At 41.7% G+C, this 25581-nt stretch overlaps 1 protein-coding gene across 1 annotated transcript in view; it reads right to left on the bottom strand.

The window, feature by feature from the left end:
- The window catches only part of RYR3 (ryanodine receptor 3), a 524192-nt gene that overhangs the window by 264290 nt on the left and 234321 nt on the right, over positions 1-25581 (bottom strand). The window contains exons 8-11 of the mRNA XM_042989263.1: positions 22115-22208; positions 17161-17235; positions 14423-14579; positions 3366-3539 (exon numbers count right to left, since the gene is read on the bottom strand). Coding sequence (XP_042845197.1) covers positions 3366-3539; positions 14423-14579; positions 17161-17235; positions 22115-22208 — 500 coding nt within the window. The remainder of the gene's footprint in view (positions 1-3365; positions 3540-14422; positions 14580-17160; positions 17236-22114; positions 22209-25581) is intronic.

The raw sequence follows: 25581 nt of genomic DNA, 5'->3' as shown, positions 1-25581 counted from the left end.
CAAGGTCGTAGTTTGCTTCTCATGGAGGCTAAGGAGGGGGTTTGAAAGCATAGGCTCTAGTATTAGTTGATGTGAGTTCCAGTCCTACTCTGCTACTTCCCAGCTGTGTGACCTTAAGCAAGTCACTTAACTTCTCTTTGCTTCAACTTCACCATCAAATGGACTTATAGGGTTGTTTTGAGGACTAAATGATTTACATGCAAATCACGTAGCATGTTTCCTAGAATCTAAGAGGTACTCAATGAATACTTGTTATAAAGGGCAGTGTATTACTGATTTCAAATCAGTTATCTAAAAGCTAAATATACATATTGACCACCAGTGACATCAGGATACAATTCTGGGGCAGGACTAGCAGCTTTGAAGATGGAAGTCAGTGGCATTTTCCCTTGAAAGGATCAAGTGTATGCAGATATTAACTGGGGTGGTTTGAGTCTGAGTCAAGTCAGAGTTAAATCCTAATTCAACTTCCTGACATGGTTTCCTCTTGATGTAAGTGAAGGGAGACCATTTGTAGGTCCTGGGGTGTGGGGTGGGGTCAATTAAATAGAACATGTAGCTCTATAAAATATCTTTAGTAAAAGCATTTTGGTCTCATTTTTATTATTTTCTTAAGTTTATTTATTTATTTTGAGAGAGAAAGAGAGAGCAGGAGAGGTGGGGAGGGGCAGAGAGAGAGAGGGACAGAAGAGAATCCCAAGCAGGCTCTGCACCGTCAGCACTGAGTCCAACATGGGGCTCAAATTCACGAACCATGAGATCATGACCTGTGAGCCAAAATCAAGAGTCGGACACTTAACCAACTGAGCCACCCTGGCATCCCTGTCTTTCTCACTGTTAGCTCAAAGCAACTTCTTTTCCTTTCCACGTGAAAATCTCTCATTATTTGTCCTTCTGAAATTGTGTCCTACCTAATAGAATGAATTCACACAGGAAGTAGAATACTGGCTTACAAAAGTTTATGTTCAGTTTTGACACAAGACTTAGCACCACATCTAGCTTAAGTGTTAGCAAAGGATACTCTTAGTATTGGATTCACCAACTGTTTCAGAACTACCCTGTCAGAGCTTCCCAGCAACTGTTTAAGCATTTCGATTCGGCAATATATTGCCACTAGGTTTACTCTGGCCTCAGTCCCAGTATTCGGGTCTCTAAAGACCAAAATCCTTAGATTTTGCTTGTTCAGATACCACATCCAAAACGGCCAGCCAAACAAGAAAGTAATGAGAAATAGGGGGGATGCAGCTGTTAGAACACTCTTACTATGTGCCCTTTTGATCACCGCAGCCCAGTTTCTCCCGGAGGAATCCCATGACCCAAGAACAGACAGCAGAAGCCCAAGATGGGAATGGGAAGGAGGTGGCTTCCTTTAAGGTGAGTTGCCATTCTCTAGGTTTTTTTTTTTTTTACTGTCTCTGTTTCCCACTGGTTTTTCTAGGTTCCCGATTTGTTTTATGAAATACTTAACACAGATTTGAATATCCTTTGTATTTTTGGAAAGAAATGTAACCTGCTCTTCACAAAATAGAGCAGGGCAGCCCTGCCTGAGGCCGAACATTAGGACATCATTTTAGAGAGTTTCTGAAGAGACCTCCCAAATTCACATGCACACTGCAGCAGTTCAATAAATATACAGACTATGGTCCTGGAAGAGAAACGCAAGGAGAGGCACGATAAGTCACCAACTCAAGGTGGGATCTCTCCTGGTTAGCAGGGTCCTTTGAGTATGTCTCCTCCCATCCAGAGCTATTGCCAAGATCCACAAATTCCACCCTCTTTAAATGCCATCATTTCCTTAGTAGGAGTGAAAAATTGTGGAGACTCTAGATAATATTATTGTACTCTGCAGAGGATTTAATTTTCTTCTGATAGGCTGGTAGGATAGATAGGTTTTTGGCATCTGTCTTCAAGGTGCCCTTCTTCCAAGGGTAGTTTCATACTCCTGAGGTGGAGCCCTTTTGGGATTTAACTGAAAGCCTACTGTATTTTCAAGGGCTGGTCCAATCTGAGGGATCCTGAACCCCAACCTTGGCCTCCCTAGTCCTGTCATTCTGTTGACATCTCTGCTGTTCTCTTGTCCATCATAGCTGCAGACTTCTATTACTGTCCTGGCTTCACAGCCCATCCATGGTCAGCTTCAGGGGAAACTGCACATAGAATTTCAGGTTCATGTTTCTAGAGTTCCCTCCATTCTAGAACACTGGCCTCTTAAGTCCCAGAGACCCTGGCTGACCTCCTCTCTCATCTGTCTTCTCCAGCCCAATGAGGCCAACACAAGCCCCCACCTCCTTGGTGCCGCAACTCAGAAAATACGCTGAGGGGCAAGTAGAGACAAAGGTGTGGCTCACTTGGCATAGCCACATTCCATCTGGGACCTTTAGCACTCATGCCCTGGATGCTGAGGCCTTCAAATGGTTTTGTTGTTGTTGTTGTTGGGCTATACAACCTAGTCAGTATAACCTACTCAGTGTGGCTGGTTATTTTTTAATTTTCTCTCTCTTCTTCATAATTTTAGTTTCACATTTCTGGATATCTTCTTGGTATGTTTTACTTTACACCAAAGTAAGTTATTGCCTTAAGGTTTGCTTCCAACCTCCCCTCTTACAACAACCTGCATTCTGGGAAGCTTTGCATTACCTGCACTTTTGGCTGATAAACCCAAGCTACAGTGGACAATGGCTCCTAGAACCCCATTCTAGGGTTCCTTGACTACCCAAACGGGTGTTTGGTAAAGAGTTTTTTCCAAGAAAACTCATGCCCTTGGCATCTATTCTCTGGCTCCTATCAAAAGAAAACTGTTACAACGACTTTTTGGGACAAAGATGTGGTGCGTATCCAAGCCAGTTTCCCAATGCAGCCGGCTGTGATGGGCCACTCCAATCTGAGTGCTCTCTGTGGATACCCTATCAGTGCACACGATCTCTTCTTTCTGCATGTTGGTTCCTGTGGGCTTGTTATCATGCAATCTGCATTTTCTCTGTAGCAATTCTATTTAGTCTCTATATCATGAAAATCACACAGAAACTCAATTATCCACTTAAATGAAGAGAGCAATGGTGTGAGTAATCCCCAAACAGCATATCACCAAGAGTTACTTAGTTCAGGTTTTTTAGAGAGCATTGAACAAACTCTCCCCCTTCATCACAGATTTGCCATGTATTTAACTTTTTTTTCCCCTTGCACTGAATATGGGGTCAAAATAACCAATTAGGAAGTACAATCTGTCACAGAATAACTCTTCAGAATAGCAAAAACAGTGTGAAGTAAACAAACATCATGTTCTCCTGATGCTCCTGATCGCTGCTCTTGCCTACTTGCTTCCAGTTTAGTGGAAAATAATTCTGGACAGCCTTCGTGAGCCTCACCTTTCTTTTCAGAGGTCCAAGGCGGGAAGTCTTGGCATCTTGTGCTTTGTAGGTCACCCACAGACCACTGGCTATGTGCTGGACAAAGCAGACGGAATCTCCGTATTTGATTTCTGGAACTCCCATGCCTTCTATATCCCGCTTGTGACTAGAATCCAATTTCTCCTTGATTTCCTATTTCACAGAAAATGAAACAAAGGCATGTCTGATTAAATAGAAATGCAATATATGAAACACATCACCTATGCAGAATTTGTCAGCCAGGGAACCCATTACCCAGATCATCATGATGTGCCTGTCCAAGCCAGGATTTCGGAAAGGCTTGCTTCCCTTAGCTGCTGTTAACTGTAAAGTCAATGGATTTCAAGTTTCAGCCACTTTAGTAATTACTTAAATCCATGGGGAAAGGAGGCAGCTGGTTGGGTCTCTCTTTGGTTTTGATTTTATAGAATTCTCCACCATATTTTCTACTTTTCTTATCCTGACTTAGACACCTTAATAGTAATCAACACTTTACAGGCCAATTAACTTATTTTCAGCAAGTTGTATCCTCTGTAGTTTCAATAGTCACCTGATATAAATTCCCAAAGTCAGGGCTTTAAATGTATCTGTTAACAACATATAAAAGTCTTTTCTAAAGATCAGCAGAGAAAGCAGATTCGTGGATTAGGTAGTGGCTACTATGCTGTCCTTGTAATCTTGTAACCAGTATTATCTGTCTCTTATGGCCTCCTCAGTAGTGTGTTGCAGGCAATGGGTTTCATTCTTCAATTACCTCTGTTTCACTACAGTCTCTTCTCCAGTATGGAAAAAGGAGTTGCTGCACATCAGTTATCTGTCTGGTGACAAGCTGAGGTGCCTGTCAAAGATGGAGTCAGGAAGCAGACCTGGGGTGCATGGTAACTCTGTCCCCTCCTCATTAATCAAGGCCTCTTGATGGTTCTACCTGACTTCTATTTCTCCTCTACATCTTGCATTAAATTGCTCATTTGTAAAAGCCATTAGCTAGACAGCATTTTGGATTTTTTTACAAAATAAAAAATGCAGCATGCCGTTCCCTCTGCTTGTGACAATTTTATTCTTTCTTAACGAAGGGACAAATAGCACACAAGTACAGAGCTCTTACCAAGTGCAAGGCAGTGTTCTAAGTTCTTTACATGTATGAATTCTTGCCAACAGCTTTGGATGTAGCTACAAATACTATCCCAGTTTTTCAGAGGAAAAAACGAAGATACAGAGAGCTGAATAATTTTCCCAAGGTCACTCAAGAATTAGTCAAAGAGCCAAGATTTTTTTTTAATGTTTTATTTATTTTTGAGAGACAGAGAGAGACAGGGCATGAGCAGTGGAAGAGCAGAGAGAGAAGGAGACACAGAATCCGAAACAGGCTCCAGGCTCTGAGCCTTCAGCACAGAGCCCGACGTGGAGCCTGAACTAATGAACTGCGAGACCATGACCTGAGCCAGTCAGATGCTTAACCAACTGAGCCACTCAGGTACCCTGAAAAGAGCCAAGATTTAACCCACGAGGTTCAGTTCCAGAGGCTCCGTTCTTCCCCACTGTTCTAAACTCCTACTCATCCTTCAACACCCTGTTCAGATGCCACCTTCTCTGTGAGGGTCAGGTAGTTTCTCCTGCTGTATTTCCCCCAGCACAGCCTCATTTCTTTACTGAGCACTTAAGCCCATCACAGTGTAAATATGCTTGTTTATATGACACTTTACTTTTGCCAGGCTACAAAACAATCAAGGGTATGGCCAGATTTCAATTACTTTTGGATTCCCAATACAGAGAATCCAGCACCCATCAATTAATTAATATATATTAAAGAAATATAGGGGCGCCTGGGTGGCTCAGTCGGTTAAGCGTCCGACTTCAGCTCAGGTCACGATGTCACGGTCCGTGAGTTCGAGCCCCGCGTCGGGCTCTGGGCTGATGGCTCAGAGCCTGGAGCCTGCTTCCGATTCTGTGTCTCCCTCTCTCTCTGCCCCTCCCCCATTCATGCTCTGTCTCTCTCTGTCTCAAAAATAAATAAACGTTAAAAAAAATTAAAAAAAAAAAAAAAGAAATATATACATATACACACACACACACACACACACATACGTATATATATTGCTAAGTCATTTTTCGTTCAAATATATTTTTTCATTTTGGTCTGATTTCTCTTCCTTCAAACCTTCCTAACAGCAAAATTAATTATTTTGTATACCTTTACAGGATCATCTTGAGCAATGTTAATACTTTACAAGGAAACTCTTATTTTAAAGGTACGTTGAAACTCTGGCTGGATTTTTAAATATGACATTTCTCAAAATGAACATTTCTAAAGGAACTTATCTTTGATTTTATAACAAAAGACAATGGGAAAACAGAATCTGATATATTAAGACTTCTTTATGGGCAGGGGGTCAAGAATTCATTTATTTTACAAAACAATGGATACTTTATTTTCATTCCAGAAATATTCCTAATTCTGATGCAAAGTTCTCCTCTCTGGTCTGTTCCCTAAAGCATAGATAATTTGGATAAAATATAATAAAATAATATATATAAATAAAATAAAATAAAATATAATAAAATAAAATATAATAAAATAATATACACTACAACTGTTAAATATGAGTAATTATGCTGACTGCCAAGAGCTCACAGTTAAAATAGTGCATGTTCCCAAACTATCAATGACTATGGTCACTTCATTCATTTTCTCACTTTTTGTTTATTTAAATATGACTTTGTCAAAAGAAGAGCAATACTGGGATCTAATTTTTCTAGAGCCTGAAATCAATGGATCATTACTATTTATAGAATAGGGTATCTCTCTGCATCTTTGGTTTTACAAAACAGCATCTACTTCCAGAGTTCTATGGTGGTCACTGTAGTGGCCACTGCTAAATTAGAAGAAAAACCAGAGAAACAACAAGAAAAACTAAGACATGGAGACAAACCAACAATAAAGAAAACCTAGGGGCACCTGGGTGGCTCAGCTGGTTGAGCGTCCGACTTCAGCTCAGGTCATGATCTCATGGTTTGTGAGTTCGAGCCCTGCGTCGGGCTCTGTGTTGACAGCTCAGAGCCTGGAGCCTGCTTCTGAATCTGTCTCCTTCTCTCTCTGCCCCTCTGCACTTGTGCTCTGTCTCTCAAAAATAAATAAATGTAAAAGCCAACCTAAGCCAAACATAAATGCCACTGAGGATATAATAAAGAAAGGAGAGTGATCCATGGTAGAGACGCCTGAGTCAGCTGAGAGCAGGTTCCTGATCTTCTGATGTGAGCATGCACAAATGCTCCCCTCTGTTTTCACTGGAATATGGCCCCATATGCACTTAATCTACTGCTGCAAATGGACTCTTCCTAAATGACAGGGCTAATCCAATTACTCCTTTGCATTAATTCCCTAATTCCTATAAGATACAATTTTCATTTCTAAAGTTCATATATACCATATACTTTAATCAAATTGGACTATGTTCCTTTGATACATTAAGATTCCCTTCCTCTGGGTCTTTATGGACATTACACTTTCTGCTTGGCAACCCCGTTTCATCTCTGCATCTTTACATCTCATCCATCAAGCCTTTCCCAGATCCACCTTTGCATTTTCTCTGACCTCATGGCACTTTTTCTCCCCTGTCAAGGCTCTTTACAATATTCTGTGAATCCTTTGCTGGCATGCTTCCTGTCCCCTACCAGACTGAAAACTCTCCAAGGGCAAGACTTGGATTTGCTTGTCTTTGTATTCCATACTATGCTGTGCTTAAAATAGGTTGCAAATAATTTCCTTTTGTTTTATTGGTCTGTGGACATCAATTTGCTGATCTCCATCAACCTTCCCGGTGTTAGATGATGAGCTGATTCTAAGAAGGAATAGGTTACTTGGCTTGAGAGGTGTTGATGGGTCATCATCTTCTCCTGTCTCCACTGAGAACTTCTTAATGAAATGGTCATGACCACGTCACAAGTGTTGAATAAATACCTGGTTTAAATGATTAAGTTGCTGCTCTCCAGAATGATTTAAGATTGCTAGAAGGACAAGGAAGGGAATTGCAACTAGAGTTTGTCTAGCACCTACTTAGAGCAAAGTATTTTGCTAAGTACCCTACAATGGCAATGCCATCATGTGAATTTACCAAGGATCTACACAGTGATACGTATTATCCATGACACTTTAAAAACATTTTCTCTAAACCTTTCAGCAGTCCTTTGGTTTTCCTTTTTCCTACTCTATAGATGATAAAACTGAAGCTTACAGAATTTGAGCAATTTGGTCAAAGTCCTATAGCTAGTAAGTAATAGAAAATAATCTAAAATCAAGTATAATTCCAAAGCCGATTTTTCATTTGCACATTAGTTTTTGAATGGTTACCATTAACACAGCTAAGTATTAATTGTATTACTGTTTCATTTGTTTAAAGGTAATTATAATGAAAAGGTTGAAAGGTTGAAAATATATGCATTTATTTTGTGAAAAAGTGGCTCTGGGCTCATATACAACTTAGAAGTCATACATACAAACCAATAATGATAGCAAGAGGATATGGTCTATAGTGAAGGTGCAATTGGAGTTTTGGAGAGAGAACAATCCATTCTGCCTGAGAGTTAGGGATGATTTTATGTAAGAATGACACTTGAAGTGAGCTTGGCTAGGAGTGAGAAGCGAGAAAGAAAATAAGGGGACTGGATTCTAATAAGATGGGTGTAGTGTGGCAAGGAGTGTGGCTTAAGTTCAGGAAGGGACTTGAACAACAAGGACTCTGAACGTTGTTATCATAGGTACATGTTTCTCAAACTCACAAAATTAACAGACTTTCTCTAGGAAAAGAGGACTTTGGATAAGCTCTAATTCTTACACCAGGAGTCAAAGGGAACATTAGTGCTTGCATAATATGGACTGTTAAGAGTCTTACAGTAAAAAGCAAACAACAGAAAAATCTGTTGAACTCTGTGTAATGCAGCCAAACTGCTTTTCAAAAAAAAATTCATAAAATTATTGTTTGGAACACCTCTTGGGAAAAGCTAGTGTTGGCAATGGAAAGCCACTGAGAATTTTAAGCGGGGGGATAACACAGGGTTGCATCTTAGAATAACTGTTCCAGCAGCAGTGTGAATTATAGATTGAAAAGAAACAAGGCTAGAGACAGGTGATTTTTAAGCTATGACATCAGTATTTAGCATATCTGGAACAGAGAAGGTCCTAATTCATGTTTTTTAATTAGAGTGAAATTTGTTATTTGACATAATTAAACTGCCTGGGTCCACAGACAACAAGAAAGTACCTTTCCAACAGACTGTAATCACCCAAAAATGTTTCAGAGGAAAAGCAAATGTGGGAAGGGGAGACCCATCCATGGATACTGGGGTATATCATCAAAAAAGTCCTGGCTAGCCTGGCTCCTTCCTAGGCGTCTCTGGAGAAACTTTGAGAAACAGCCTTTGGGTTCACTTGTCCACAAACAGAGTCCTTTTCTCAATTTCTAATCTAAAATATAAGGTCTTAGAATGGCTTTAAAGAAATCACACACTTTCAGACACCGCTTGGAACCTGGCTGGGTGGGAGGACTTCACTCCCACTTTACAGTGTGCTGGGTGGGGGTGGAGGGCGGACCAGACTCGTCTGCTGCATTAGGGAAGGTGCGTTTCTCCTGGGGGCTCTTCCCTGTCTTTCTCCTTTAATTCCTACACCACCACCAGGAGGGAGTCAATACTACCGCCATTTCGTGGATAAGGAAACACTCCCAGGCCACTTTCCTTGTCTCACTGAATCCGCACAACAACCGTTTGAACCACACTTCCTCACCCCCATTTTCTAGACAAAAGACATTAAGGATGAACAGCAAACGGGAGAGCCAGGATTCACACTCAGGTTTTTTACACCCACTGTTTTCCTTGACTGCTTCTCTACTTGGTCCACTTTGAACAATAAAGACTTGAGAAATCATTGGTTTAAATTTTAAAAATACATGTGTAGTTTATTTGAAATGAAATACAACTGTTGTCTCTAGATATTTGAATCTTAAGGTAGATGTTTTCTCCTAGCCCTTTTCTCTCTTTCCCCTACTGATAACTCAGTGAGGAAGGAGATCAAGCAAAGGGGCTGGAATAATCAGAGTCAATGTTTTCCTAAGGGATGTGCCATGAGCCCAGCTGCCATCTTGATTCAGGCCGCCAAGGTTAAAGGGCACATGAGGCTAGTCTACAGAGATGCTTTCCATACACATCAGAGAGAACAGTGTACAGTTTTTAAAAGACAGGGATTTTTTAGAGCCCGGGTGACTCAGTCGGTTAAGCATCCGACTTTGGCTCAGGTCATAATCTCCCAGTTCGTGGGCTCTGTGCTGACAGCTCAGAGCCTGGAGCCTGCTTTGGATTCTGTGTTTCCCTCTCTCTCTCTGCCCCTCCCCTGCTTGTGCTCTGTTTTTCTCTCTCAAAAATAAACAAACATTAAAAAATTAAAAGAAAAATAAAAGACAGGGAAGTTTGGCCAAGAACACAGTGCTTAGTAGATATTTGATCATTGCTGACTAAACTGAATTTAGTGTTTAATACACTGAGGAAAAATTTCCTCCAATCGGGGACAATTGTAGTTTTGTTTCCTTATGCAATAAAATAGGCAAACTCTGAGATTCTATCTCGACCATTCAAGACTTACAGTACAATCATTAAAAATAACTCTAAAATAAATGGCTACATGTGATAAGCCTTGCTTTAACATTACTAATTCCTTCTTCCCCAAGAGGAATAAAGTGTTGTAAACTGATGTGCAGACATGACAGCTAAATAGACAGTATTGCTATGCCAGAGAAAATATTAAATCACATTATCTGGCAATCCTTGGGGAATGGCTTTGCAATGTCAAGACAATGGGGAAATGATGTGAAATCAAGTTCACAGAAATTTGACTTAGATGTTCCAAATAATGAATTTGTCTGCTTGAATGTTTATAGGGAGAGTATTCTGATCCAAAATGATTACACAGTGATGGCAGGATAATTCTATGAAGATGAGGAGGGTTAAAATGAAATGGATTTTAGCCTATCTTAGCGTGTGACCACATTCATGTATGCCTTCAGGAAGCAATCTCCACACTTAACACATGCTACACACTGTGCCAGGTGCTGGGGTGCAAAAAGGGGGGCATATGTGGTCCTTGTCATCTAGGGGCTCCCGGTCCAGGGACTGATGGCTGTTACAGAAGCATGAACAGGGCCCTACTGGAGGACAACGGAAGAGCCCTCCTTCTGTAAAAGGCATGGGACACTGGTCTGGAAGGGTGAGAAGGAGTTCATGAGCGGGGGTGTGTAGGAGGAGTAGAAGGCATTCTAGGTCCAGGTTTAGCAGTGAGAAAAAGTAACATGTTCAAGGACTGGTAAATATTTAGCATGCCAGCGCTCAAGGCAACTGTGAGCCAAGTGATGTAGATAAGATGGAAGGGCAGGGATTGGATCTTAACCCTTTGTGACAGACCTCAAATGAGGGGCAACCAGAGTAAGACCGTGTCAAAGATCACACAGAGAGCAGATGGGAGTCAAGGCCAGATCTCAGTGACCTGGAAGCCATCCTCCATCTTACACCACTTCCACATTAAAGAAGTAAGTTGTTGGGGCGCCTGGGTGGCTCAGTCGGTTAAGCGTCCGACTTCGGCTCAGGTCATGATCTCACGGTCCATGGGTTCAAGCCCCGTGTCGGGCTCTGTGCTGACAGCTCAGAGCCTGGAGCCTGTTTCAGATTCTGTGTCTCCCTCTTTCTCTGACCCTCCCCTGTTAATGCTCTCTGTCTCAAAAATAAATAAATGTTAAAAAATAAATAAATGTTAAAAAAAAAAAAAGTAAGTTGTGATGCTGCAGTTCAGGGGCAACAATACATCCCCGACCTCCAGGTTGATTTGGATCACGCTGCTGAAGGAGAGGGAGAGAAACTGACCAAGATCACATGCTGTTCATTATTCTCCATGCCTCAAAGGGCTTGCTCGAAGGCCTCGGTTTGATTTCATCTGAGCCAATGACTGCAGGTGTTAGTTTTGAGCACCTTCCACGAAGGCTCAGTCACACCCCTGTCCTATCCATGTGTACAAGATTCACAGGGTACCTGCCACTTCCTCCTAAGGGCAGCCTGTTAAGGATTCTAACATGCACCTGCAGCTGTTCCATGGTCCCCAATTTAGGAGTCACAGGCTAATGAAGCCAGACAGGAACACGGGGTGGGAAGCCCATCAGTGCCAAATGACTCACAGCTCAGCTAACCCAGTGCTTCCCTGAACACATGAGCCCAGAATGTCCCTCCTGGGAATCTCTTTTTCTGTTTCCTAGATTCTCCAACATACAGAGGGGATCAGATGATTACCCTCTTAATCCTATTCACAAAGGCACAAAGGACACAGAATCTCCACCTCTCATCCTTTCCACTTAGTTCCCCCAACCCCTGTGCCACCACCCAGATCCTGAAATGGTATCTGAGACTACTGTCTGCCATCTGTTCCATCACATAGCACCTATAGCAGGCAAGAGCTGGCAAGATGGCTCAATGGCTCTCACACCATTCAGAAACAGAGCCAAAAGTCTCTTTCTGCGGGGAGCCTCACTACTCCCCAGTGAGGGCAAGCACACTGGAGCGTGCATTGAAGGGAGAAGAGCCTGCACCAAGCAAGGTAAAACCACGTTTACTAGGGAGGAATTGAGCCTCCAGAGCAATCAAGGGATTTCTAGTGTTCTTCTCCCAAGAGTTCTTTACATTGTGTATGGCAGAGCCATGTGTGCTCCATACATTCCTGCTTATGGTATAGCTTCACATTCTAAGATGCCAGATGCTCTGCCCACACAATGTCCTCAGGAAGCCCCGATCTCCTGGAGGAGCACAGCTGTATCTTGGCCTGCCATGGAGCGTAGGTCATTTTAATTTCAGCTCCTTCCATGTTAAAATGAACATAGCTGGGCCAAATACTGCTGCACTGGGAGTTATTTAAAACCTTTAACATAGTGACTCCACCGAAATGTAACAACATTGCCAAGTGCATAGGACAATGTGACTCATGGGTGACTTTTACATCCAGCTCTGCTAGGCTGGCTGTCCCCATGGTACCTCGATGACTTTCAGCCATAAGCTGCTTGCCTCCATGTGCAGAGAAATGGAGGGACTTGGGGAGATAAGAAATGGGCCTTTTGAGGATAAATGTGCTCACAGGCCAGAAGTGGTGCCAAGTGGAAGGAGTCTCTACGGTGCTCTGAGTTTTTCTGGCTCTCCCCAGAGACCATGGAAAGCACCAAGCCATCCTATACAAGGTTGAGCCAAGAAAGGAATGGAATGCAAGAGTCCCCTTGGAACAGGATTCTGCCAGCTGCCTGGAAGGCCACCTGAATGTCTGCTATAGTAAGAAAAGCCCCTTCTGAAACAGTAAAGACCTCAGTGTCACAGATCCATCCAGCTCAGCCTATCTAGAATGGGCTGAGGGGATCACGGTAGAGCACTCAAGGAGAGAAAAAGCCAAGCTGGCATTCTTAGAAAGGCATTTACTTGGTCATCTGCTATAATGAATCATTTTTCCCCCAGATTTTTTTTTTAACTTCCCACATCTGCTGTTGCCCCCTACACCCCATGTCCAAGTTGTGTCTTAGGGAAGAATATGATCTCGCTTGTCTCTGTTCTTCGGACTTTTTTTGTTGCTTTGTTTCACTGAGTTTTTAGCAAGTTACACCGCCATAAACAACTTCCTGGAGCCCGAAATGTTTTGCTACATAGATATATGTTTATATTTAAAATCTTTCTTTTGCTGGCAACCCTAAAAAACTTAAATAAAGGTAACATAAAGGAGATATGGTCAGAAAACCAGAATGAAGTTCAAGGAGCCAACACAACATTTAAGGAGAAGCAGATGGAAGGTGATATCTGAGAAAAATTTAGGGTAAGAAGTTTATATATTTTAATGTTTGAAATAAAGGTGTGGAAATAGCCTAACTCTGATACATGGCCATTTGGGGAGAAAAACCTATATACCAAAGAGATTCTCTGCCTATATAGACTCTGGGACCATAAAAAAGAAGGAAAAAACGAGTCTGAGCCCCCTGCTTCAAAGAAGGGCAATGGTGGAAGACTGTCTTCCTTTGATTCATTGAGAAGTTGAGCTGCCCATGGAAAATTCATCTGTCAGCTTCACACCGAGTCCTACATGAACAGAATCATCAACCACCCCTTCCTGGAATCGTGTTGGGAACACAAATCAAGATCTATTTCTGGAAAAGAGCAAAGAACAAAACTAGAGATGAAACCCCCAAAAGAGATGTCGAACTGTCTCATTAGGAGGTGTAGGCTCCCTGATAACTAGGCATGCATCTGTGCACAGCCTTTCTGATGCTTGCGTGATCTTTCCAGAACAATCGTAAAGTGACAGAGCATCCAACTCTCTGTCAGAAGTTTGCTCAGCATGCAATTCTGACCATCCAACTAGATCCAGCTCTGAGTTATGCAGAGTTAAAACCTAGCTAGACGTTAAGGATAGAAAGAAGTCTTTAAAAAACAGATGCCTATATACACATCAGAAGGCAAAGCTACATGTTGCAGTTAACCTAACTACCAGAGGGTCTGCTTTTAATGGAGGTTGGGGATGGACGGGTGAGAGCTGAGGGAAGAGACAACCTAGGAAAAAGATGAAGAAGGTACTGGTGACTTTGTATAATACAAATAACTGCAAGAAGAGGTCATGTTCAGAATTATGTCTTCTCTGCATCTTTCTGAAAGAGATTGCCACCTTGCTTTAAACAAATATAGCATTAAAACTTATGCTTCCATGTTCTTATTGCCTTATAGGACTGAAGCATATGTTTCCAAGTATTAAAAACAACTTAGAATATATTAAACAACATTTTTCATTAGCCTCTGAGCAATAGTGCCCATTCCTGTGATCCTTCCCCTATACACTCAATTCAAAAGATGGAAGAAGAAAGTGTTTATCAGAAGGCTGAATTTCTTGTTCCAGCCCACTTTCTTTTCAGCCATAGTGCTTTCTGGAAGTTTCAGAGCTTTCACTCTTAAATGAGGTCAAAGTCGACTTCATCACACCTTACCTTGGAAGCCCGGAAAGAGAAGGCTGTGGACTTGGTGTCTGACTTTGCCCGGTCCTGCAGTATAAGGCCTTGGTCCTCTGTCAAGGCCAGGTAGTGGCCTGTGGTGAGATGCCGGAGGCGGAAAGCCTGGCCCCATCTGATGTTACTGCCACTCCAACTGGGCAGATGAAACAGACAAGAAACTGCATTTACACAAAACTATGTCTATTTCAATATTTCTCCTGTGCTTTCTTCCACATGCTAGCAGACTTCTAAACCCTCTTCCTTAAGGGACAAAGCACTCGTCTCCTGGCTTGCTTTAGGATTTCAGGTCTGCTGACAACTCAGCATGGTACTTCTCTTGTGGCCTCTCTTAACACCAATGAGGAGGCATCCTTGTGCACCGTTGGTGGGAATGCAAACTGGTACAACCACTGTGGAAAACAGTATGGAGTTTCCTCAGAAAATTAAAAGTAGAACTACCCAATGATCCAGTAATCACACTACTGGGTACTTAGAACACAAAAGTACTAGAACACAAAGAGCACAAAAATACTAATTCAAAAAGATACATGCACCCCTATGTTTATTGCAGTATTTACAACAGCCAAGACATGAAAGCAATCCAAGTATCCATCCACAGATGAATAAGTATGTGTACTTATAATCATACATATATACACACACCATACCTTTTTAATAACACACACACACACACACACACACACACACACACACAAGATGGAGTATTATTTAGCTATATAAAATGAGGTCTTGCCATATGCAACAACATGGATGGATCCAGAGGGTGCAACGCTAAGTGAAATAAGCCAAAGACAAATGCCTTATGATTTCACTCATATGTGACATTGAAGAAACAAATGAACAACAACAAAGAGACAAAAATAGACTCTCAAATCCAGAACAAACTGGTAGTTCCTAGAGAGGAGGTGGGTGTGGGTATGGGTAAAATACATCAAGGGGATTAAGCATACACTTACCTTAATGAGCATCCAGTAACGTATAAAATTGTTGAATCATATTGTACATCTGAAGCTAATATAACATTGTATGGTAATTATACTTCAATAAAAATAAGGGAAAAAAAGGGAAAAAAAAGAACACCAACAATGATGATGATCTTGGGACAACAATTTAATGCAACTGGAAGTCTGAGGCTTCCAATTTTTCCTTCACTCCTCTGAAGTTTCTTGATATATAAAAACACGTGAAAGGAATACCTTATAAGGAAAGCTCATTTCTGGGAAAACAAAGTCATCTCTGATGTGCTATCTCAACTCAAACATTCTACTACCACAAAGAATCCCATCTTTAAGAGAAATAGTAAAAATATTTGTGCAGTTTACACTTGCCAGGGAGAGGCAGAGAATAAAGAAGCGTGTGTGTGTGTATGTGTATGTATTTGTGTTAGAAGGGGATACATTTTGTGGAAAAAAATAAAGCAAGGTTAGATGATTAAGGTAAGAGAGACCTCGTGTTTGAGTGGAAACCTTTCGATGGACCTACATCAAAATGTTGGCATTCAACAAAAGTCACCGTAAGTATTTGGGGAGCACTTATCTACTGAACAACTGAGCTCATTATCTTATAAGTTAGAATAAAATCTCATGGTTATACCTCTGGGGAAATAAACAACCTTAACTGAAACTATATATACATACCTATTTTGACATTTTAAAGAAGTCCATTAAGCAAGAACCAAGGCTTAATTAATATCCTGAGAATGTGAGTATGTTATTGCAAGCATTTTAACAGGGCTGGGAGAGAATACAAATGCCCTGAACCAGCTAACAAGTGGGTGATCCTTAGAACCAGTATTCTTTAAACCAGAAACTTCCAAAGAGTTGTTCTCAGTAAAAAATTTAAATGTATCTGTGTGCATAAGTTCTAATATTTTCTTCTGATTTCTACGGATTAGCTTGAAGACTACCTTGGAGGCATATACCCTCACAAGAGAGACTTTCACAATGAACATATATTCAGGGAGAGACTGAGCAGGGAGCCAGTGGGAAAGGCTGACAAGGAAAACCAAACACTTTTCCCTCCTCTGTTATCCCAAGCAGTTCATCTCTAGCCTAACTTGCAATCCCTCTCAGCAAAATAACAGCCCAGAGATTACTGGATGCTGCTTTGTACTTTGATGTTTGGAGACCACATGTTTTTACTCAGGCACCCAGCTCAAGTCTCAGCCTCCTGTTTTTTCCACCCCAGGTACAAAATTGTTTCTGACAAGTCAGGTAAATACGGTTTTCCTCACTGCTACATTTGCAGTGATGCTTTAGTCTTCTCTACCTCCTGCCATCACAACCACTATTTCTGTCATTTAAAGCTAATGTTCCACTGGAGCCAACCATACTACTGAGAAGAGAAACACTAGCTGGGTTTCAGAGAATCTGTTCAAGAAAGCAAATGGGAGAAATACTTTGATGACTTTCAGCAGACATATCCAAGCTCACCTTTTATAAACCGGTCACTGCAAGGGCAGTAAGACCTGGGGGCTGGGTTCAGGGCAGCGAAGTCCTCTGGCTTCAGAGTGTGTGTGTGTGTGTGTGTGTGTGTGTGTGTGTGTGTTACTGTTGTTTGAAAACAAACTCAGGAAAATTTCAAAACTTAGCTCTGGGCCAAGGAACTTTTGAGAGTTTGCCAGGTGATGTGGAACAAATGAAGTATTTAAGAAAATGGAGAGTATAGGAAAAGAAAATAATCACGAAAAGAGCACCACCCAAACCCTCCATTACCTTATCCGAAGGGGTTCCACTCTCCACAGAGATCTGGCTCGTGTCCCAGCTCCCCCAGCTTCATAGAATATCCTCCTGTGAGCAGAGTTGGAGATTAGCTCCTCTGAGCTTGACACTGATCAGCACCCGGGGAGGGGACAGCTCCCGGCAGAGATTGTTCAAACCCTGCCGCTTTTCTAAGCCCTCGTAGAGTCAGCAAAACTAAAAGCTGAGTCAAAGAGAAGAACAATTTCCCAGTCTCAACCTCTTAGGAGGGAAAAAAGGTGCTATGGGGGAGGGAACTGCTCACCACAGCAGATAATGGACACTCATGGACCGTCAGGGGTATGATGAAAAGGAACGTCTCCATTTGCACAGTCAAAATAGCCTAATCACTCACATAACCATCAGAACAGACACCAAATGCTCCAATTCTTTTAGGTTAAGCTCTTTGATGTAGTTTTCCATCTCTTAAAAAATGTATTTGTACTTTTAAAACATATATACAGTACAGTATGAATTCACTTCCATTATTCTAGGAAGTCCAGAACAAAGCTTTATGCTCAATTGCTATAGTGTCCATAATTTTATCACTGTGCTGTTGTCTCCTTTTCTCTATTAAAGATAATCTTTTGATGTATTTTTAAATAAAGTTTTTTATTTTGGAGCAATTTTAGGTTTACAAAAGTTGCAAAGACAGTAGAAAGAGGTGTATAGTTTCACTGTCTCCTAATGTTATCTATACTACACATAAATGTATATGCTACATTTGTAAAAACTAACAAACCAACATTGCTATGTCATCGCTAGCTAATCAAGGCTTGCCTTGGATTTCAGCAGTTTTTCCATTAATATTTATTTTCCCGTTCCAGGATCCAATCCAGGAATACCACAATGCATTTAGCTGTCCTGTCTCCCTTGTTTCCTCTGGCCTGTTCTTAGTCCCTCCTTATTTTCCATGACTTTGACAATTTTGAGGAGTAGTGGTCAGGTATTGTGCAAAATGTCCCTTGATTTGGGTTTGCTTGATATTTATCTGATGATCAGTAAACTCTATTTTTCAAGCCATACAATAGGGACCAACCTATCCATTTAAGTTAACTATCCTTGTTGAAGAGTATGTCTCATGAATAGTGGTCCCAGATTACCTGGTATACTGAATCCAGGCTCTTTTTGAGAATCTTGTGACCTTAGATCAAGACTGGTCGTTTAATTGCATTTAACTGCACTAATTTAAAATCCCACCTCCACCACAGAAGGTTTCTCTATACTACAACTGAATCACTCAAGCTCCCCGAGGATCTTGATCTAGATTTTGAGACAACAGGTAATCAGTAGAGATGAGGAGAAAATGGGCAATTATTATTTTTTATCTGAATAAGTAACATCATTATGAGTTGGTTGAAAATAGTGGCTTGGGAGTTGGGCAGACCTCCGTCTGACTCTCTTAGGTGTGTGACCTTGTCAAGTCCCTTCACAGCTCTGTACGGAGCTTTGTTATCTATAAAATGAGCCTGATTCAGGACTTTAGTCACAGAAAGGTTGTGAAAAGGTAATGTGTTTTTTAAAGTAAAGGACATGCACAAAAATATTCATAGATGAATTTACCCAAAATTAAAAAAAAATTATTTATTTTTGAGAGAGACATAGAGCATGAGTGGGGGAGGGAAAGAGAGAGAGAGAGAGAGAGAGAGAGAGAGAGAGAGAGAGAGAGAGAGAGACAGAGAATCTGAAGCAGGATCCAGGCTCTGAGCTGTCAGCACAGAGCCCAACATGGGGCTTGAACTCACGAACCGTGAGATCATGACCTAAGCTGAAGTTGTACGCTTAACTGACTGAGCCACCCAGGCAGCCCCATCCAAATTTTGTTTAAATATAGATGTTATACGGGTGCCTGGGTGGCTCAGTCGGTTAAGCATCCAAGTCTTGATTTCGGTTCAGGTCATGATCTCATGGCTCGTGAGTTCGAACCCCACCTCGGGCTCTGCACTTTCAGTGCAGAGCCTGCTTGGAATTCTCTTTTTCCCTCTCTCTCCATTCCTCCCTCACTTGTGTACTCTCTCTTCAAATAAACTTAAAAAAATTTTTTTAAATACAGATATTTATGTCAAATATAGAATAACACATTACATGGCACAGAAACACTGAAATGTTATGTTAATAGTGGTTGCCTCTGGGTGGTGGGATTATAGAACACATTCTAAACCTTGTCCAAATGTATATGCAATCAGGAAACACACAGTAAATATTAAGAAAGAAATCCTGTGTGACTTGAGAGCTCTAACTGCCCAGGTGTCTCTGTGCCAAGCCTAGAATGGTAATGGCATTGCGCTGACCTCCTACTCACCCACACTTGCTGAGGTTTTCATTTATGTGTCTCCCCACTCAGGACTGGAAGTGTCTCTCGGGTGAAGAGGGTGGGAGCAGCTCACCCCAGGTCACAGGGTTACAGAATTCTCTCCCTCTGACATCTGAAGAATTCTGGAAGGTTAGTCCCTCCCACCTGGGAAACTTGAGGGCAGCCTGCTCCATTTAATCTTGTAAGGTTACAGAGGTTGAAACAACCTGTTCTTGTTCTATAAGACAATTACCCAAGGAGAAGTGTAGAGTGGGTGGTGAGCTGAGGCACTTTGAAAGCTTGGCTGACAGCTTAGCCTCAGCTTTAACAGGTTAAGTGACTTACCCCAGGGTGCTTGACAAGCCAGAGGCACAGCCAAAGACCAGATCTCAGAATGCTAGATTGTTACTCTACCCGGCCTGGTGCTTTCAGGCTTTAGAAGGAATAGAAATGATTTACTCTCTAAAGTCAGCACCCTCACTCTGGAATCACCTGCACGCCTTCATGGCTGCTGGTGTCTTTTAGTGAATTCTTGATTCCCTATTCCTTTGTTGTCTCCCAGATTTCAGTATTCCTGGCCATCCTGGCCAGTTCTGAGGATTTTCCTGACACCACAAGACAATGACGAGGTTGCATCCTCTTTTGATTGAGACCCGCTGACACAGAATCTCAGGTTGTAGTATAATGAATAGCTGCTTACTCACCCCTTCATGCTTCCTTATGAAGGAAAGGGATAAGGCTATTTTACCTGTAAAATCCCCCCCCCCCCAAATACACATTAGATCCTGTAGAATCCTTAACCAAGGGAAGGTCACCTTTGTCTTATTTCAATGATGGCATGCATGCCTGCTTCAGGATGCCATTTGGGAAATTCCTCTCCATCTGTTTCACTCTTCCCAGCACCTCCTTTCAAATATTTGTACAGTCTTTCCTTTTCATCAGGCTCTTGTTAAAGTACTCGCCAGGAATGGCCACCAAAAGGTGGGCTTCTCCAAGCAGAGTTTCTGCCCAGGCTGCTACTAATTTGGTTCAAATTTAATGTGTGTGTGTGTTGGGGGTTGGTGGGCGGGGGGGAGGGCAGGTCAAGGGTCATGCACAAGGTTATCATTTCTTTTTTTCCAAATTCCTGCCCTTTCAAGAAGAACTGGAATAGGAAGAAAGAACGAGTTCAGATGTATTCCGCCTTAGAGGTAGCTGACTGCAAAATTCCTAAAATTTCAGGTCTTTACCCACCTGCAAATCTTCCCTTTAGTGCAGAATATTTAAAAGATAGTACCTGGGCTATTGCATCATTTTACCATTTAAAATCAAGAAAAAGAAAATCACCATTGCATAGAATCACATGACATTATTTAGGGTAGGGAATCCTTAATTCTAAGGAAATTAGGTCAGCCTAACACCGTATCTCAGAGATAACTGTCAGTTAACTGGACCAATGCCAGGGAGGAAGTCAGTGAATTAATTAGCCACTTGCCACAGGTCTGTACTTTATGCGTCCTAGACAGTGTTCTGGGTCACATCTGGTTCCCATGGAGAGCTATTCAGGGGACAGAGCAAGTAGGAAGGGATTCAGCACAATAGGGATACATACTGCCAATGCATGGTTTCTAAGACACACATTAACATGTTTGAGCACACTGCTCTGCTCCTGAAGGTCCTTTTATAGTTCATCGGATCAGGAACAAGCACTGGTGGGAGTGTCAGCAGCCTGGTTTCTAAGCTGCCACCTGAAAGCAGCCGGTAAGTGACCTTTGGCAGGAGCTTGAGCTAGAGGATCTCTTAGTTGTGAGGACTTGATCCCATGTGTCAAATGAAGTAAAAGAAATGCAGTTAACAAGGTTCCCACAGGCAATTCACAAAAACATAGAATGTATTACCACTGGGAGATCACCCACTGCTATCACAAATTCCACCTAATTTGGATCCAATTTTATTTTTTAATTATTTACCATGTTTCTATAGTTACAGGGGTCAAGCTTTTTGGACTCTGTTCCTTTGGTGATCAACAGGCTACCAAGGGACACTGCAGAATGAATTTAAGACCTGGATTAGTATCGTCTATCTCCTGGTTTTGAATTTTTGAAAAGAATTTGTTGAGGAGTTAAGCAGAGGATCACAGAAAGCATCACCCTCAGAAGTGTCATCTACATGTGTCCCTTGGCACCATCCCTGCTAAATCTAGCTCCTGTTGGATACTGTTATTTGGTTTCTCCAATCCTATTTAGTAATAAGCAAAATGAAATCACCAAACTCCACCTCAATTACTTAGCACCTGAGAGGGGAAAAAGAGAGATGATCTGCCTTTGAAGCGCCCAGTGAATGAGTTAAGCGCACAAACTCACTAGAAAGATTAGTGGGTGCTTCAATCTACAACGAATGCTACCAGAAACTCCTCACAGAAGCACTTAAAGAAAATGAAGGCACTGGGAAGCATTACAGAACTGCTTGCCTAAGAAGCAACAGGTGTGGCCAGGTACTCCTGTGCTTGAGCTCCAGGGCACTGCCATTCCTGTTTTACAATACCACGGCTGGTTACAGTTGATGTCCACTGACCAAAGCTTACAGAATTCATCTGTGGATTAGTCTGAGTCACCCGAGACTGAAACACCTAGGAAAAGGATGATGCTATCGGCTTACCTGTGCTGGGAGTCATTCTGGTCTGTAGATGGTATCGTCAAACACTCATCATGACCATGGAAGAGACGTACTACATGCCCACCAAGTAGGTAACCTGTGAGAGAATTATATTCTACTATGAGCTGACGGGAAATTTAATAATGAGAACACCAGGTTTAAAAAGGATAAATTCACACAGCATTGAGTCAGTTATAGAAAACACCAAGAAAGAAGCATTTGGAAAATGGCAGATTCCATGAATTCTGGCCTCAGGAAGGAAAGACAACAAAGTCAAAATTCTTTGTTTTATTTGAGAGAGAGACAGAGAGAGAGACACAGACAGACACACACAGAGAGAGAGAGAGAGAGAGAGAGACAGAGACAGAGACAGAGACTCCCAAATAGGCTCCACACACAGCACAGAACCCCATGTGGGGCTCGAACCCACAACCCTGGCATGATGACCCAAGCCAAAATCAAGAGAGTCGGAGGCTCAACCAACTGAGCCACCCAGGCGCCCCAAGAAAGTCAAAACAATTCTAATATCAAAAGTTAAATAGAATTTCAGAGATGAGCAAGTCCAACATCAAAATGTAGGGTGAAAAGTGTCGATTCACATCATTACAAGGAAAATTATGTTGCTAGTATTAGGAAGGGAAGGATTTTCTAGTTGCTTAGGATGAAAATACATCCAACACAAAATTCCTGGATAAGCTCTTACAATCTTGATGTGTCCGTTTTGTGGCAAAATCCCAATCAAATTGCAGCCATGGGGAATAAAGAGGAAGCTGGGAAGGAGATCAGCAAACTGTTACTAAGAGCTGTCGTCTTCTCTAAAGAAGACATCCAGATGGCCAACAGGCACATGAAAAGATGCTCAACATCGCTCCTCATCAGGGAAATACAAATCAAAACCACACTCAGATAGCACCTCACACCAGTCAGAGTGGCCAAAATGAAGAAATCAGGAGACTATAGATGCTGGAGAGGATGTGGAGAAACGGGAACCCTCTTGCACTGTTGGTGGGAATGCAAACTGGTGCAGCCGCTTTGGAAAACAGTGTGGAGGTTCCTCAGAAAATTAAAAATAGACCTACCCTATGACCCAGCAGTAGCACTGCTAGGAATTTACCCAAGGGATACAGGAATACTGATGCATAGGAGCACTTGTACCAAATATTTATAGCAGCACTCTCAACAATAGCCAAATTGTGGAAAGAGCCTAAATGTCCATCAACTGATGAATGGATAAAGAAATTGTGGTTTATATACACAATGGAGTACTACGTGACAATGAGAAAGAATGAAATATGGCCCTTTGTAGCAACGTGGATGGAACTGGAGAGTGTTATGCTAAGTGAAATAAGCCATACAGAGAAAGACAGATACCATATGGTTTCACTCTTATGTGGATCCTGAGAAACTTAACAGAAACCCATGGGGGAGGGGAAGGAAAAAAAAAAGGTTAGAGTGGGAGAGAGCCAAAGCATAAGAGACTCTTAAAAACTGAGAACAAACTGAGGGTTGATGGGGGGGGGGGGGTGGGAGGGAGGGTAGGGTAGGTGATGGGTATTGAAGAGGGCATCGTTTGGGATGAGCACTGGGTGTTGTATGGAAACCAATTTGACAATAAATTTCATATATTAAAAAAAACATATATATAAAAAAAGAGCTGTCTTAGGGGAAGCTGGCTTTCGAATGCATTTGACAGACACAGATAAAATCTGGATGCCCATCCCACAGCACCAAGGGGTGGCAAAATGACATTCCAGTATCCCACAGTGGGTGAGCCACTACCGATAAGCACTTAGCTTTCAGCATAAGGAATCTCAATAGCCACAGAGTTCCAAGATGTATGGAAAACAATGAGCTTCAAGTGCATGATGACCCATTAGTGTTCAAATAAATTCTGAGCCTTAATTCAAAAAACATACTAGGAGCAGGACTCTAGTCTGAGGTTTACTTGTACGAAGAAAGCAAAATTTGTAAATTTGTTATCACTTTGGGTAAAAAAAATTCTCTAGGCCAGTCTGATCTCAGGAGACATATGCACTTAATATATGTTCAATGTCTGCATCAGGACTTACAAAAAAAAAAAAAAATCACACAGCTATATCATCTAGGGACTACCGAAGTATTCTGGGTGTTGAATTAACAGTAAGAAAGAGAAACATGCCAAAGGAGAAAGGGCTGTTTATCAACGTATTTTGTACAGGGACAGTGTGATATTCCATTGTTCACTTTTTTTTAACCAGGCGTGGCAAGTTCTTCTTAAACTTTCCTTGAATATTCACAAATCCTTCCCCAATTTTCCTCTACCTTACTATACTAAGAGTTTTACTTGTACAACCTCTTTTGCATTAAAATGATTCATGATATACTGTAGGGTAAATCTTAACAGCCAATTTATTTCAAAAAATTAAAATCTTCCATGATCATGCTCTTGATTAACCTCTCGGTCATCTCATGATGGTGAGGCCACGCCCCATTTGGATCTATCCTTTGCAGTCCTCAGGCTCCTCCAATCAATATTCTATTCACACAGAAAATCGCCAAGTGCTGGTGCATTATGGCTCTTCCTAATTGAAATCTATGAGGGCAATATTCAGGAAAGAAGGGTCATGAGGAGGATCACTTATGCTCTCAGGGCTGAAGTGGGCTTCTCACCAGGGGATGCTGAGAGGGCATTTTCTGCAGGGCCAGATGACTCAGGTGATGAGCTTTCCAGGCTAAATTACAAGGGCACTCAAAACTTCGATAAGGACCTTTATTATGTGATTTGCAAACACTCCTTAATTAATCTCCACAAGTTGTCTGTTGGGACCGGGAAATAATTTTATTCCTCCAGTGAAGACGAAAAATATGGAGAAGAGTCAGTCAAGACTCTTCCTTCAAGAAGACTGAACCCCAGTTTCTTGATTTCTTACAGAAAGGCAATAACAACAGACTCAGGGTGGTGAGTTAGTTTCGTTGTAAAAGAAGAGGGCTAAGCATAGCCTGCCTTTTTAAAGCCTTCCACGAGTTGCGGACAGAGTTAAAAATCTGTCATTTCCTGACTATTCGGCTACAACACGATGCCTTCTAAAACTGGAGCATTGCCTTGACACCCTTAGGTTTCCCTCTATTTTCAAACATGTCATCATAGAAGGGCATTCCCAGTTTGAAACTACTGGGCTCAAGATTAAAAATCGGATTAAAGCCACGGTAGGAGTATCTCTTTAAAATTCTGATCTTGCTGTAAGGTGCCAAAATGTAATATGATAACCTACAGGGTCACTGGCATTTGATTATTCTGCTCAGCTGCAATACTACCCATGGATAAGGTAAGGCCAGTATATTAATTCTGTAACTTGAAAGGTGCATTGACTTTGCCAGCTCCAAGAAATAGGATATGTTGAACAAACTTTGAGGATCTTACTTCCAAGGGAAGAATAAAACACTGAGAACATTTTGTTATTGTGAAATGGCCCTGCAAAAACACAAGTAGA

This window comes from Panthera tigris, chromosome B3, assembly GCF_018350195.1.
Source record: "Panthera tigris isolate Pti1 chromosome B3, P.tigris_Pti1_mat1.1, whole genome shotgun sequence".
NCBI classification, from domain to species: Eukaryota; Metazoa; Chordata; class Mammalia; order Carnivora; family Felidae; genus Panthera; species Panthera tigris.
Note: the sequence above shows the minus strand (reverse complement) of the source record. Positions and strands in the feature narration are given on the sequence as shown.